This window comes from Diaphorina citri, unplaced genomic scaffold, assembly GCF_000475195.1.
Source record: "Diaphorina citri unplaced genomic scaffold, Diaci psyllid genome assembly version 1.1 scaffold2375, whole genome shotgun sequence".
Lineage (NCBI taxonomy): Eukaryota > Metazoa > Arthropoda > Insecta > Hemiptera > Psyllidae > Diaphorina > Diaphorina citri.
In genome coordinates, this window is record NW_007379799.1 from 7,715 (window position 1) to 24,768 (window position 17,054).

General features: G+C 36.7%; 1 protein-coding gene across 1 annotated transcript in view; it reads left to right on the forward strand.

Annotated features, from left to right (window-relative positions):
- Positions 1-539: 539 nt before the first annotated feature.
- LOC103518831 (protein unc-13 homolog B-like) overlaps positions 540-17,054 on the forward strand; it is a gene marked incomplete at its 5' end in the record, with an annotated part of 29,731 nt that continues 13,216 nt past the window's right edge. The window contains 2 exons of the mRNA XM_008483915.1: positions 540-660; positions 10,873-10,979. Coding sequence (XP_008482137.1) covers positions 540-660; positions 10,873-10,979 — 228 coding nt within the window. The remainder of the gene's footprint in view (positions 661-10,872; positions 10,980-17,054) is intronic.

The following is a 17,054-nucleotide window of genomic DNA, read 5'->3' on the forward strand; positions in this document are numbered from 1 at the left end:
CCTCTTTCCCCCTCTCCCTTTCGACTATCCCTCCCTGTTCTCTTTGTCTCCCTCCCTTCCCCCCTCTTTCCGACCTTTTCCTCTTTCTCCTCTCTCTCTCTGAACCTTCCCCCTTCTCGTTCTCCCACCTTTCAGACTCTCTCCCTTTCCTTCCATCCCCTCTCCTATTTATCTCTTCCCCTCTCCTCTTTCTCCTCCCCTTTTTCTCGCTCCCATTCATAACCTTTTGTTAAAAAAAGCACAAAAGAAGAAGAAGAAAAAAAAGAAGAAAAAAAAAAAAAAAAAAAAAAAAAAAAAGGCAAAAAAAGCAGACAACATGCGTCTAATGTAGCATTTGTTTCATTGCTACAAAATAAAAACGGCATCTTCAAAATAATAATAATAATAATGAAGAATTCGCCGAGTTGAAACTTAGAATCCACTTCGTTCAATCATCCTGGTTCAAAATCCAAGCCTGATTATGTGACGTCATTTCTGCGTAGTTTTCTCGGTTAGCCTGATTATTTATGTGACGTCATTCGTGTTTTCTCGATTTTCAGGGGCGGCTGAGAAGAGTTCAAAACACGGGGCCGAGGATAAGGCCAACAGCATAATCACCGCCATGAAAGATAGGATGAAACAACGGGAGAGAGATAAGCCTGAAATATTTGAGCTCATTAGGTAAGTGCCTGGTTTTCTCTACGCATAAAAAAGACATAACAGGCAAAGTTATAGATTACAAAAATGAAGGGATTAAAAAAATTAAATTGCAGGAGGAATATAGGGGGAAAAAAAGGTAAAATAGTTTGAATTTTCCCCTTTTTGTCCCATAAATAATTGGACGGAAAGTGTTGAGGGGATTAAATTAATTACAAAGCCCTAGTTTTAATCTAATTATTGACAATCTTGTTTTAATTCATAATAATAAAATTGAGTTTAAAAAATAATGGTAGGTTGTTTTTTCCCTCCGGAAAAATGGATTTTAATTTTTATTATATATGAATTCGAAAAATTGACCTTTAAATCTTTAATGCTTGCATCTATACATTTATACGTTTAATTTAGTTGTAATAAATACATTTAACGTGTTTCGTTTCTCAAGATTTCTTTCAGGGGTTGTTGATCATTCTGGAAATGTTGTTTATTCGTGCGAAATGGCCCAGAGCGAAATTTCCATGGTCTTTTTATTCCATGGTCTACCTAGGTACCTATTTTTCTTTGTGTTCAAGAATAGCTACAATCTATGTTAAATAACCAATTATGTATCTCTATTGCAGCAGCAGAAATGATTCTATTACCTCCTTATCCTAACCATAGGCCTTTGAAATCGGGGGATTCTTTTCACCCTGTATATCTCACATTTTCGCTTGATATTTCTCCAGTTATATCACCTACCTACCTATTACTTTCTATTTTCTTTGTGTTCAAGAATAGCTACAACCTATGTTAAATAACCAATTATGTATGTATCTCTATTGCAGCAGCAGAAATGTTTCTATTACCTACTTATCCTAACCATAGGCCTTTGAAATCGGGGGATTCTTTTCACCCTGTATATCTCACATTTTCGCTTGATATTTCTCCAGTTATATCCTGTATAAGTTTCACCGGTGGAAAATTAATTGTCCGCCTGTAGTTTCTACAGGATTCGATATATTATTATTTTTCACCTTCATTTTATTTTTCACCAGGAACTCATATTTATCTGTATTTTATGTGTTCGTTATTTGACAGTTGGTTTCCTTTTTCTTCGTATTTATTGCCCTTCTTATGTTGGCACTCTTTCTGCTTTTCCTTCCTCCTTAGGTGCTTTCTATTACAGATGTGATGTTTTTCGCCTTTATTTTATTTTTCACCAGGAACTCATATTTATCTGTATTTTATGTGTTCGTTTTTTGACAGTTGGCTTCCTTTTTCTTCGTATTTATTGCCCTTCTTATGTTGGCACTCTTTCTGCTTTTCCTTCCTCCTTAGGTGCTTTCTTTTACAGATGTGTTTTCAATGGTTGGATTATAATGATACTCGTGATTCTTTTGCTTCTGTTTTCTCTATTTCCCTATGTTTATGTCAGATGCATAATACCCTAGAGACATACATGTTTGTAATTTTTATTTGATTTTTTATTTTATTTTTATTTATTTTTTTTTGTCAAAATAGTATAAACATTCTAATGGTTTTCTTCTTCTTCTCAATTTTCCTTTTTTTTTCTTCTTCTTCTTCTTCTTCTCAATTTTTTTTTTCTTCTTCTTTTTCTTTTCTTTTCCTTCTCCTCTTTCGTCGTCTTCTTTATTATTAGTGGAGGTGTCGAAGGAACCCGTTGAATTTTTGCGATCGAAATACGAGTGCAAAATTTTTGTCGACCCTGGGAATCGAACCCAGAACCTTTTACATGGCAAGCACTGGATTAACTTTCTAGATAGATAACTTTATTTAAACTCTAATAAACCACTCTATCCGTTCAGTCTTAACAAGAAACCCACGTACTTTCCATCTGACTGCTTCTGACTATCTTTTTAATTCTATATTCTCTCTCTCTCTCTCTCTCTCTCTCTCTCTCTCTCTCTCTCTCTCTGAGTATACAGGGTGGTCCATGAAATCCGAATCTCGTTACAATGATTTATAGAAAAAACTCTCATAAAATCCCTCTCAGATTAGTTATTTCTTTTACTCAAGGCTCTGGTTGTAGGGATAGAATTCCCAATGTGTGAACATAACTTATTGATTTTTTTTTTTTTTTTTTTTTTTTCAGAGATTTGAAATTTGGTTTGGAGTTTACAAATGTGACAAGGATCCAAGGATGCAACTGAAAACGTTTGGTTGGGATAGGTGCTGCGGTTGGCGGTATTTTGACCGCTTTTTGGCGGTTTTTGACCGTTTTTTTGGCGGTTTTTCAGCTATACCGACTAAACGGTTAGAGATATTGTAAAAGTCAATATAGAACATAAAAACAAGCATCATTCAATAGGATAAGGAAAGTCGTGTGATGTTCAGGTTCACACCAGATTTTTTTTTTTTTTTTTCTAATACCTGCTTGATATTTTTTCCTTTTTAAATTCTAGGCATTGTTTCTATTCTAATATCCTTTTCCAATTTCTTCTATCCATTGTCTTCCTTGTACACTTGGGTCCTGCAGAACAGCCCTGCGGTACGCCTGAAGTAATTGGCTCCCATTCTAAACTTTTTGTAGTGCAGGACACATAGGTTCACACAAGTATGCTGGGTGGTACTTTAAACTTTACTATGAAATGCATTTCCACAAAATAACTCTTCATATTGTAATCGGTATGTAGGTAGGACGGGCAGTATATATTGTACTCCAAGTACTTAATACCTACCTAGTAGCTACATAATTATTATGTTCTAAAGTTATATAGGGCGTTTCTTCAATACCCAATATCAAGGCCGTAGCTAGAGGGGGGTTGTCTATTATACATAGAAAATGGAAATTAAATTCCCGAGAGATAACATGCGTTAGAGACATGTACTAGGCGTTGGGGGTGTTTGAGCATGCTCGGGCCTAGTCTCCGAGTGTTCTCCAATGTTAACAAACATTTCAACATGAAAGTGTGGATCTAGGGGAAGAACTCTCTCTCCCTTCCTCTCTCTCTTTCTCTTTCTCTCTCCCTACCTCTCTCTCTCTCTCCCTCCCCCTTTCTGTCCCTTCCTTGTGCTTTTTTTATCTCTCTTCTCTCTCTACATTTTTCCTATTTACCTCCTTTTTTTCTTCTCTTTTCCTAACTCTCTCTCTCTCTCTCACCCACCCTTTCTCCTTTTCCTATCTCTTTCTAGATAAGGTTTCTCTCTTTCTACCTTTTAATTAGTAACTTCAACTTCGACTAATACTTACTTCTCTTCCCATACATACTTCGTCCATTTCCCTCTCTCCTTTTTAATCGGACTTTATAGCAGACAATACCTATACAAGTAAAGAAGGCATTTTGTTTTCCTTTTTTACTTTCCTTATCCTATAGGAAGGAAAGTAACGTAATCGGGTCAAAATTTCGATGGTCAGTTTTTAGTGCCAAAACACGTTTTGAGGTCCCTAGAGCCTAAATCCGAAGTTTCAGCCATTTTATTTGTTTGTTTTCGGTTTGGATTTATCAGTGTGCTAATTTGGTGTGTTTTTGTTTTTCAGTGTGCTTTTGTTTGTGTTGTTTGGTATGTTATGTGCCAGTGTGCTATCTGCGCTAACATTGTTGTTTAATATGTTGTCTTCGTCTTCTTCTTCTTCCCTCCTTCTTTTGCTTCTCCTTTATTTTCTTCTTCTTCCCAATATACCTATCTACCTACTGGCAGGTAATGTGTCTGTACGTTGTTCTTATTAAGTTTTTTTATGGGAGAGTACCTACATGTATTTGGAAGGGTTGGCGATATTTGATGCAATGGAGCAGTTGCAAATGGGTAAAAATTATAAATAAATGTTCGATTCCCATGTAAAAAGTTGGGAAAAATCCAAATCTGAGGCCACATTAATGCGTTGCCTGCGAGGGAGGGTATGCCGTGAACGTCAAAGTTCACGATTTACCGGCATTTTTTTAATTTATTTATCTCGGGATCTAGAAGTCGTACAAGAAAAAGAAAAATTCCGTTGGTCCTCATTTTTCCTGCTCTATGACTTTGAAACATCACCCAAGTAAGCGCAACTGAGATATTGCTCAAAAAAGAAATAAGAAAAATAAATAAACAGATTTCATTTTCAGCTTTCTTTCGCTTACTCCTTCAGCTGCTGTTTTTTTCCCTCCCAGAAAAGTTCAACAAGAAATTTCCCGTTTCTTTTTCCTCTTCTTTTTCCCTCTGTTCCATTTCCCCGTAGCTAATTGTTTGGAAAAAAAATCCCTCGTACGTCATCCTTTGATGTTTTTTATTCCCTTTCTTAAAGTTCTGTTTTCCCTTATTATTGCTCACTATCCTCTCTCCCCTTTCTCTCTCTCTCTCTCTCTCTGTTGTTCATTCTCTTTCTTTCTTTTTCCCCTCTATTTTTTCTCCTTCTCTCCCTCTCTTTCTCTGTTCTTTCCCTTTTTTTCCTCATTCTCTCCCAATTTCTCTTTGATATTCCATTAGTTTAATATTCGATTGATTGTTTCCAAAACCCTTACGGAATCGTTTCCATTATTTTCCTTCTCTCTTCACCTTTCCTTCTTCCAAAGTCGTTTCTCTTGCTCTCTCCATTTCTTTCTCTTTTTTTAATTACGATTACGTTACTGAGACTACTGATAGAAAGAGAGAGGTACAGAGAGAAAATCATAATAATAATTATGTATCTACAATGAACTTTTCTAAGATGTTTGATAGAGGAAACTGTAAAAACGGATGTCTTATCGTTCCGAAATCCAAGAGAGACTCTGAGAAAGACAGCCGTTCCGAGAACGAACCCTATCTGTTCAGGATCAACTTTGCCCCAGAAGGGCCGCGGTCCAAGGCAAAGTCAAAAACTGGCTTGAATTTCAACCTAGAAAATCCGCTGGCTCTAAATTTTATCTAGAAAATCGGTTGGCTCTAAATTTAATCTAGAAAATCTGCTGGCTCTAAATTTAATTCATATTGAGTGCATTTGCATTGTGCGTTTCCGTAGTTCCAGAAAAGGCTTGACTTATGTCAAGCAAGAGAAGTACTATAAAGATATCTAGAGCGCTAGAGTCTTTGGTCTTTTTTATTTTTGAACGAACCATGTGATTTCTGTTTGGACGATTTTTTTCGGTTGTCTTACCACTGACAGTTTTCACTTAATCCAGAGTTTAAGAAATACTGTGCAAATCAAATGAGTGACGTCAAAGAAAGATATCTAGAGCGCTAGAGTCTTTGGTCTTTTTTTATTTTTGAACGAACCATGTTAGTTCTTTTTGGACGATTTTTTTTCGGTTGTCTTACCACTGACAGTTTTCACTTAATCCAGAGTTTAAGAAATACTGTGCAAATCAAATGAGTGACGTCAAAGAAAACCCTTTACACTGTGTTAACCCTCAGTGGTAAGATCGGCCATTAGTACCAGTGTTCAACCCTGTGAGTTCTTGAGTTCAGTGAACCACTAGTCAGTTAGTCAGGTTTTCAGTATTGTAATAGGTATGAAGTTTTTTAACAGGCATTAATCCACTGAATTGTGTGGATAGCTTCATTATCTGGTGATCTCAATTCAAATTCATCGCTCATAGCAGCAGTTTCCAACACCCCTAGACTTTGCTATAAATCACAATTCAAATCCATCCTATTACATATTCTATTCTATTCATTATTTAGATAAAACAATGGCGTATAAACGCCGCGCGCCATGAATAACATTTCATACCTTATACAGGGTGTCCCGAGCAAATGGTAACACGGAATAGTGGATATGCATTTGGGTAGAAATTATGAATTAAAGGTCGATTCTTACGTAAAAAGTTGTGACAAATTCAAATGTAAAGTCGAAATTCTGATTTTGACAGAGGGAACTGTAACTGCCGAGGTCTTATCGTCCCGAAATCGAGGAGAGAAGGAAGACAGGATAGGAGAAAGCCAGCCAGCCGTTCCGAGAACGATTTAAAAATATTGGAACTTGGTACACCCTGTATTTTTTTTTTTTTCATATTTAATATTTCGCTCATTTACATAGAGCTCATGTATCCATGTACATTATCTATGTACCTATATGCAAACCCCTATCTCTTATCGCCCTGACGTATAGGACGGTATACGCGAAGGGAATGTTTTATGCAGTTTTTTCCCCTGGAAAAAAAGGGATAAGACAGGGGAGAGAAAAAATGTTGCATAAATTTTATTAATGAAAAAAGAGTTTTTTTTTTAACTTTTTTTTTACAAGAATATGTTAGGGGTAGGTAGGTGGTTTGGGAGGGAATGAGGTAGGTAGTTAGGAAGGAAAGAGAGGGAAGGAGGAAGGGAGGGAGGAACTTACTTTATATTCCCAGCTGAGGTCTCTACCCTCCTTCTTGTATTCTTTTCCAATGCAGAGTGCATTTTTTTTTAAATCCTCGTTTTTGCCTATCTTGTGTGGAGTTGTTATCGGCTCTTTCCTCTGTTTTTTCGTCTTTTTTTGCGACAGTGTTTTTTATTTCGATTCTTCTTGTTGTTCTTTTCCTTTCGTTTCCTCTCTCTCTCTCTCTCTTACTCAGCCTCCCTCTTCTCTTTCTTTCTCTCTCTAGTCTAGCAAAGTCTCCCATATCCTTCTTTCTGTCTCGTTCTCTCTTCTCCTGACTTCCAGTTTACTCTAGCAAGCAGCATTATGCATACGAAAACGGTCATAAAATTCTGCCTCGCTTGGAATCTACATATTTCCTTGCGATTCCCCTCATGTGATGTATGAACATGAATTTAATATTAGTCTAGAAAAAAATAAAAAGGAGGAGAGGAAAAAAAAAGAGGAGAAGAAGACAAAAGAAGAAGGAGAAGGAGAACAGAAAGAAGAAGAAGAGAAGGAGGAAGAAGAAAAATGCGAAAAAGGAAACGAAAAAGTAGTAGAAGGAAGAGGAGGAAAGGAAGGAGCATTAGAAGGAAAGGAAGAAGAAGGAGGGAGAGGAGAAGAAGAAGAAGAAAAAGAAGAAGAAGAAAAAAAGAAGAAGAAGAAAAAGAGGAGGTGAAGAAAAAGGAAAAGAAGGAGGAGAAAGAGAAGAGGAAGAAGAAGAAGAAGAAAAATTAGACGAACTAAAAAAAAAGCAACGAAAGCTTCTCTTCCCATACATACTTCGTCCATTCCTCTCTCTCTCCTTTTTAATCGGACTTTAGAGCAGACAATACCTATACAAAGTAAAGAAGGCATTTTGTTTTCCTTTTTCTTCTACTTTCTATTTTTTTTTTTCTAATACCTATCCTTCTCTTTTTCCTTTTTAAATTCTAGGCATTGTTTCTATTCTAATATCCTTTTCCAATTTCTTCTATCCATTGTCTTCCTTGTACACTTGGGTCCTGCAGAACAGCCCTGCGGTACGCCTGAAGTAATTGGCTCCCATTCTAAACTTTTTGTAGTGCAGGACACATAGGTTCACACAAGTAATCAAGTATGGGGCTATCAATGTAACTTTTCCTTTAGTCCAGTACGTTTTAGTTGCGTTGCAAGAAGTACTTATTTGCGACTAAATCACCGCTTGGATCCTGCAGAACAGCCCTGCGGTACGCCTGAAGTAATTGGCTCCCATTCTAAACTTTTTGTAGTGCAGGACACATACCTAGGTTCACACAAGTATGGGGCTATCAATGTAACTTTTCCTTTAGTCCAGTACGTTTTAGTTGCGTTGCAAGAAGTACTTATTTGCGACTAAACCACCGGTGTCAAAGGCTTGACTTATGTCAAGCAAGACAAGTACTGAAAAGATATCTAGAGCGCTAGAGTCTTTGGTCTTTTTTATTTTTGAACGAACCATGTGATTTCTGTTTGGACGAATTTTTTCGGTTGTCTTACCACTGACAGTTTTCACTTAATCCAGAGTTTAAGAAATACTGTGCAAATCAAATGAGTGACGTCAAAGAAAACCCTTTACACTGTGTTAACCCTCGGTGGTAAGATCGGCCATTAGTACCAGTGTTCAACCCTGTGAGTTGAGTTCAGTGAACCACTAGTCAGTTAGTCAGGTTTTCAGCATTGTAATAGGTATGAAGTTTTTAAACAGGCATTAATCCACTGAATTGTGTGGATAGCTTCATTATCTGGTGATCTCAATTCAAATTCATCGCTCATAGCAGCAGTTTCCAACATTGTAATAGGTATGAAGTTTTTTTAACAGGCATTAATCCACTGAATTGTGTGGATAGGTTCATTATCTGCCGATCTCAATTCAAATTCATCGCTCATAGCAGCAGTTTCCAACACCCCTAGACTTTGCTATAAATCACAATTCAAATCCATCCTATTACATATTCTATTCTATTCATTATTTAGATAAAACAATGGCGTATAAACGCCGCGCGCCATGAATAACATTTCATACCTTATACAGGGTGTCCCGAGCAAATGGTAACACGGAATAGTGGATATGCATTTGGGTAGAAATTATGAATTAAAGGTCGATTCCTCCGTAAAAAGTTGTGACAAGTTCGAATGTAAAGTCGAAATTCTGATTTTGATAGAGGGAACTGTAACTGCCGAGGTTTATCGTCCCGAAATCGAGGAGAGAAGGAAGACAAGATAGGAGAAAGCCAGTCAGCCGTTCCGAGAACGAACATTATCCCATCAGGATAAAATCCGCCCCAGGCGGAAATCGAACCCGCGGCCTAGCGCTTACAAGGCAGACCCACTTCCACCCAAGTTAACTAGACTGGCGAAAGTATTTTTACATGCCACTCTAATAATGAAAAAAAGTTCAAACAGTTGTGACGTCAGGTTACAAGCCATACGCAGAAACGCATCACACTAGTACCTGCAAGCGAGCTTGCTCGGGAAAGTTGAGGTGACGTCATTACGAACGGGAGCGTATGTCGTGACGTCAAGATGCAAGATTTACCGGTATTTTTCAAATCGATTTATCTCGAGATCTAGAAGTGGTAGAAGAAAAAGAAAAATTCCTTAGTTCCTCATTTTTTTCCGCTCTTTCACTTTAATATAAAATAATTTAAAAATAATGGAACTTGGTGCACCCTGTATTTTTTTTTTTTTTTTTCATACCGTTCAGGATAAAATAGGCCCGGGGTAGGAATCGAAAACGTGACCTAGCGCTTACAAGGCAGACGCACTTCCAACCAAGTTAACTAGGCTGGCGAAAGTATTTTTACATACCACTCTAATGAAAAAAGTTCAAACAGTTGTGACGTCAGGTTACAAGTCATACGCAGAAACGCATCACACTAGTACCTGCAAGCGAGCTTGCTCGGGAAAGTTGAGGTGACGTCATTACGAACGGGAGTGTATGTCGTGACGTCAAGATACAAGATTTACCGGTATTTTTCAAATCGATTTATCTCGAGATCTAGAAGTGGTAGAAGAAAAAGAAAAATTCCCTAGTTCCTCATTTTTTTCCGCTCTTTCACTTTAATATAAAATAATTTAAAAATATTGGAACTTGGTACACCCCGTTTTTTTTTTTTTTTACGGGAGCGTATGTCGTGACGTCAAGATACGAGATTTACCGGTATTTTTCAAATCGATTTATCTCGAGACCTAGAAGTGGTAGAAGAAAAAGAAAAATTTCCTAGTTCCTCATTTTTTTCTGCTCTTTCACTTTAATATAAAATAATTTAAAAATATTGGAACTTGGTACACCCTGTTTTTTTTTTTTTTTTTCATATTTAATATTTCGCTCATTTACATAGAGCTCATGTGTATCCCTGTACATTATCTATGTACCTATATGCAAACCCCTATCTCTTATCACCCTGATACGATATACGCGAAGGGAATGTTTTATGCAGTTTTTTTCCGCTGGAAAAAAAAGGGATAAGACAGGGGAAAAAAAAAGTTGCATAAATTTTATTAATGAAAAAAGAGTTTTTTTTACAAGAATATGTTAGGGGTAGGTAGATGGTTTGGGAGGGAATGAGGTAGTTAGGAAGGAAAGAGAGGGAAGGAAGGAGGGTGGGGTTAAAAAAGAAAAAAAAAAAAAAAAAAAAAAAAACTTATGAAACCATCTAATATCCCTATCCCTAACTTACCAACTATTCAATATCCCTATGAATAAATGTTACTTACCATGTATAAAATAATTCCATGTCTTTTTAGCTAAATCCCATTCACGGATAATTCATTTTCTATTTCTAATATGTATTGAATTATTAACCCTATAATATATCCCTCATCTCTCCCCCCCTATTTAGGGCGGTGTTTATTATTTACCATGTACCTATGAAATAACTCCATAATATCTTTTTAGCTAAATCCCCTTCAGGGATGTTTTCTTTTTTCTATTTCTAATATTAAATTACATACTAACCCTATATTATATCTCATATCATATTTTTGGTTCCACCATTTAGGGCGGTGTTTGGCGTGGAGGAGAAGTCCCATAGCGGTCACATGAAGGCCGTCAAACAGTCGGTTCTAGACGGCACTAGTAAATGGTCCGCTAAAATTGCCATTACAGGTTGGTGCCGCCATTTACATAGAGCTCATGTATCCATGTACATTATCTATGTACCTATATGCAAACCCCTATCTCTTATCGCCCTGACGTATAGGACGGTATACGCGAAGGGAATGTTTTATGCAGTTTTTTCCCCTGGAAAAAAAGGGATAAGACAGGGGAGAGAAAAAATGTTGCATAAATTTTATTAATGAAAAAAGAGTTTTTTTTTTAACTTTTTTTTTACAAGAATATGTTAGGGGTAGGTAGGTGGTTTGGGAGGGAATGAGGTAGGTAGTTAGGAAGGAAAGAGAGGGAAGGAGGAAGGGAGGGAGGAACTTACTTTATATTCCCAGCTGAGGTCTCTACCCTCCTTCTTGTATTCTTTTCCAATGCAGAGTGCATTTTTTTTTAAATCCTCGTTTTTGCCTATCTTGTGTGGAGTTGTTATCGGCTCTTTCCTCTGTTTTTTCGTCTTTTTTTGCGACAGTGTTTTTTATTTCGATTCTTCTTGTTGTTCTTTTCCTTTCGTTTCCTCTCTCTCTCTCTCTCTTACTCAGCCTCCCTCTTCTCTTTCTTTCTCTCTCTAGTCTAGCAAAGTCTCCCATATCCTTCTTTCTGTCTCGTTCTCTCTTCTCCTGACTTCCAGTTTACTCTAGCAAGCAGCATTATGCATACGAAAACGGTCATAAAATTCTGCCTCGCTTGGAATCTACATATTTCCTTGCGATTCCCCTCATGTGATGTATGAACATGAATTTAATATTAGTCTAGAAAAAAATAAAAAGGAGGAGAGGAAAAAAAAAGAGGAGAAGAAGACAAAAGAAGAAGGAGAAGGAGAACAGAAAGAAGAAGAAGAGAAGGAGGAAGAAGAAAAATGCGAAAAAGGAAACGAAAAAGTAGTAGAAGGAAGAGGAGGAAAGGAAGGAGCATTAGAAGGAAAGGAAGAAGAAGGAGGGAGAGGAGAAGAAGAAGAAGAAAAAGAAGAAGAAGAAAAAAAGAAGAAGAAGAAAAAGAGGAGGTGAAGAAAAAGGAAAAGAAGGAGGAGAAAGAGAAGAGGAAGAAGAAGAAGAAGAAAAATTAGACGAACTAAAAAAAAAGCAACGAAAAGGGAGTTCTATTTTCAGTCAAAATAAGCACAAAATGCCCACTACTAAGGGTACCAATACAAAACAATCTAAACATACGTACATAAAACAGAAGGTAGAAATGTAGGGATAACAAAAACAAATAAATAACAGGAGGAACAAGAACAAAAACAAAGAGGAAGAAGAGAAAATGTAGTAATAAGAAGAATGGAATTGAAAACAGAAGTGGAAGGTCGAGAGAAATAGGGAATTGAAAATTAGCGAACAAGAAGAACAACAGATCGAGAAAAATATTACTTCTCGAAAGTACAAGTGGTCGCTTTAGGAACGAAACTACCTATCAACTTGTTAAACTCCCTTCTTTCCTCTTGGATACCTAGAGGTGTGATAAAAAGAACTGTAAGCCAGCCTAGTTAGCTTAGTTGGTAGCGCGTCTGCCTTGTAAGCGCTAGGCCGCGGGTTTGATTCCCGCCCGGGCCGGATTTTATCCTGATGGGATAATGTTCGTTCTCGGAACGGCTGGCTTTCTCCTATCCTGTCTTCCTTCTCTCTTCGATTTCGGGACGATAAGACCATAGCAGTTACAGTTCCCTCTGTCAAACCTCTTAAAAAAAAAAAAACCTACGTCAATAGTTTGAAGAGACGCCCGGCATAAATCAACACGGAACAGAGTTTTGAACTGTAACAACGGAGGTCTTAGATAAGAGGATACGATTGAAGAGAGAAGGATAGAAAAAAGCCATCCGTTCCTAGAACGAACTTTATCTACCTATCTTTTTAGGATAAAGTTATTCCCACAGGTGAGAATCGAAACCGCGACCTAGCGCTTACAAGGCAGGCGTTCTAACTTCCAAGCTAACTAGGTTAACTGGGTTTCTTTTTACCTAGCATGCAGGTAAAAAGGCCAATTTTTCCCCCCTTCTAAAATTTTAGGAAATGTGTGATAGTTTGATAGACTTTTTTGTTTCCGAAGCGACGAAGTTCTGCTACCCACCTACAAGAGCTGAAAGTGAATGCTACCTCCCGTTTAGAAAATGGCTAAATGGCTCTTTTACGATCTTTTGAGCTTTCAAAAACAATGAGATGTAGAAATAATACTTTACAGTCAAGAAATAATAGTTATGCTATAGTATAAAACGCTTTAACTGGCATACAGTTACTCGTATAGTACGGTCAAACCTGAATAAGGGATCCAAGGGATTGGTAATATTTTCCTGCTTATAAAGATTTCTATTGCATTCCCTCTCTCGGGAGAGAAGGAACCGCATACAGTCATAGTACGGTCGAACCTGAATAAGGGATCCAAGGGATTGGTAATATTTTCCTGCTTATAAAGATTTCTATTGCATTCCCTCTCTCGGGAGAGAAGGAACCAGGCCCTTAATAGAATAGAATACATAGAATAGAACCAGGCCCTTAATAGAATAGAATAGAATACATAGAATAGAACCAGGCCCTTAATAGAATAGAATGCATAGAATAGAACCAGGCCCTTAATAGAATAGAATACATAGAATAGAACCGGGCCCTTAATAGAATACATAGAATAGAACCAGGCCCTTAATAGAATACATGGAATAGAACCACGCCCTTAATAGAATAGAATACAGAGAATAGAACCAGGCCCTTAATAGAATAGAATGCATGGAATAGAACCAGGCCCTTAATAGAATAGGTTTCTAGCTTGAAAAAAGTTCCTGCTCAGAGAGAGAGGTTCCGAATTTCATTCCTGTTTATGTATATAGAGGTGCATGTGAACACAGGTTAGGGAGGGGGGAAGGAAACCTGGCATGACAAAATTCTTCTTGACAAAGCTCTGCTTATGGACGTTCAGCAAAAAAACATACCTACCTGCTTACAGAGGCTCCAGACCTCGGAGTTGCAAGTCCCAAGAAAGCCATTCCTTCTTATAGAATATAGACGCTTGATTTTCGTGTTTAAAGTCTTTGTGTCAAAAATGAAGGGACAACGACTTTTCTTCAAGTTTATCCAGGTTTCCTGCTTACACAAGTCCTGTTTTGTCCAAGTACGACTGTACAAAACGGTTGAACTAGCACATACTCGTACACTAAACGTTTGAGCTCGAGAACCATTATTTTTTATCGACATTTTTTATTTGCTTCCACAACTGAGACTTGTACCGGATTGAGCGGAGGTGCTTTTTTTTCAAGTTTATCCAGGTTTCCTGCTTACACAAGTCCTGTTTAGTCCAAGTTCGACTGTACAAAACGGTTGAACTAGCACATACTCTAAACGTTTGAGCTCGAGAACCATTATTTTTTATCGACATTTTTTATTTGCTTCCACAACTGAGACTTGTACCGGATTGAGCGTTTTATGCGGAGAGGGAAAAATCTGCTGGAGTTGCATGAATAGGTTTTTAAGTCGTAAATTTTAAAGTCAAATTTCAAAGTCGGAATTAGAGCTTTGTAATTTATCCTGTTGGGATAATGTTCGTTCTCGGAACGGCTGGCTTTCTCCTATCCTGTCTTCCTTCTCTCTTCGATTTCGGGACGATAAGACCATAGCAGTTACAGTTCCCTCTGTCAAACCTCTTAAAAAAAAAAAAACCTACGTCAATAGTTTGAAGAGACGCCCGGCATAAATCAACACGGAACAGAGTTTTGATGTGCTTTGTAAACGCTAGGTCACGGGTGCGATTCCCGTCCAGGACGAACTTGAAGCCGGTCAGGTTCGTTCTAGGAACGGCTGGCTGTCCTTGACCTCCTTTTCTCTTCGATATTGGGATGATTAGACCTTGTTACAGTTCCCTCTATGAAACCTCTGAATAGAATAGAATATACCCTGTTTTATAGAATAGAATAGAATATACCCTGTTTTATAGAATAGAATATACCCTGTTTATACTGCCAGAATGAGACTGAAAAGTTCCTTTACCCCCGCAGTCTGAACAGGATTTTCACTATTGTTAATGTATTTTATTTTAATGGTCCCTGTTTGGGTTAATATGTTATTTTCTACTTACGAATGTACGAGTAATGAGTACAAGATCTCATTAGTTCATTTTTTGTAAAATGGAGCTACTTTTTCCCTTATGCATAGGTGAATACAGGGTGTACCTCGAAAAATCCAGAGATTTCCCAAATAAACACGAAATGCAGTTATAAAAACTTAGAATTCAACCAAAGAACCCCCCAAAAAATTTACACCCTATTTTATGAACAAATATTCTCGCTCTCAAGTCAGACTGAAACAAATTTTGAACAATCAGATGTTTGGAATGATTCAGTGTTACTTTCAATCTACATAGGGGGTATTCTTTCATAAAAAAGAGAGCAGGACAGAGAGAGAGAGAGAAAGAGAGAGAGAGAAGGAGAGAGAGAGAGAGAGGGATTGATTGATTGATTGATTGATTGATTGAAAATAACATGTTTATTTATTTTAAGATAATATACAATAATGCACGACCTCCTAAGCTAATATTTAACTTATAGAGAGATCGCTCTCACCTCATTAACCTATTTACATAAAATAATAATATTGTAGGTAACTGATAATATATTAATATTAGGAACTTGATGACTTATTAAGTTTTCCCTAAGTATACTTACATTCGAAAGTAGGTAAGTACCTATGTAGTTTTACAATATTCAGGTACATCTTCAATATAGCTAACCCTTTTTAGTCGTATCAATCTATCAATACTAACTATTATACATGTTTTATTATTAATTTCCCATAATCTGAATGTGGATTCTATCATTCTATTCATATGTACAAGTGATAATAGTTATTTATCAAAGTAGGTATTGAACACTGGTAAATATAGCTGTATAGTTCAGAAGTAATAACTTTTACTGTTCTAGGTACCTATCTAGTTTACAAAATACATGATTCCTAGTCTAATATAATTTTTATACTGCAAGAATGAGACTGAAAAGTCCCTATACTCCCGCAATCTGAACAGGATTTTCATTATTGTTAATGTATTTTATTTTAATGGTCCCTGTTTGGGTTAATATGTTATTTTCTACTTACGAATGTACGAGTAACGAGTACAAGACCTCATTAGTTCATTCTTTGCAAAATGGAGCTACTTTTTCCCTTATGCATAGGTGAATACAGGGTGTACCTCGAAAAATCCAGAGATTCCCCAAATAAACACGAAATGCAGTTATAAAAACTTAGAATTCAACCAAAGAACCCCCCAAAAAATGTACACCCTATTTTATGAACAAATATTCTCGCTCTCAAGTCAGACTGAAACAAATTTTGAACAATCAGATGTTTGGAATGATTCAGTGTAACACTTTTTTTTTTTTTTTAAGAGGTTTGATAGAGGGAACTGTAGCTTGAGGGCCAGTATTCCGTTCATAAACATGGCCCTTGATTCTCAACTCCATTTGTACCATTGTATTGTATTGTATTGTACAATTGTTTTCCCCACCCCATAAGACCCCATTTCCTACAACCCCAGGGAAAACGCCGGGTAAAAGATAACTAACTATTATCTTTTGTCATCTTTGTTAGAAAACTTCGTGAACATATTATCACAATATTATGCAACATAATTATTATTACAATATACAACATATTATTACAATATGCACTCAAAGGGGTTTTCCCAAAGCTGTACACAGTATTATGCTAGTTGTCATTTACGAATTATACTCTCTCATATAAACAAGACTTATAATTATGTTCTTTATTTAAGACTTCCTTGTATTCCATACTTTTCCTTAAGACTTCCTTCTTTTCTTTAAGACTTTTCTTGTATTCTTTCCCTTGACTTCTGCTACTTTCCTTATACTTCTCTTTGAAATATGTATTATGTTTCTTTTTGTGATGATTCTCATGAAAAATATAACTGTCCAAATGTATTTTTTTCGTAAAGATCGTCAAAAATAATAAATAATCCGAAAAGATTTTTTTTTCCAGGGTGCGTTACAACGGTTCGGCAGGGATGCGAAATTTTAAACTTAGAGTAATAAAAAGGGCGCGTGTGAACCCCTGCTTAAAGAATCTCTCTTATGTGAATTTTTTTTTA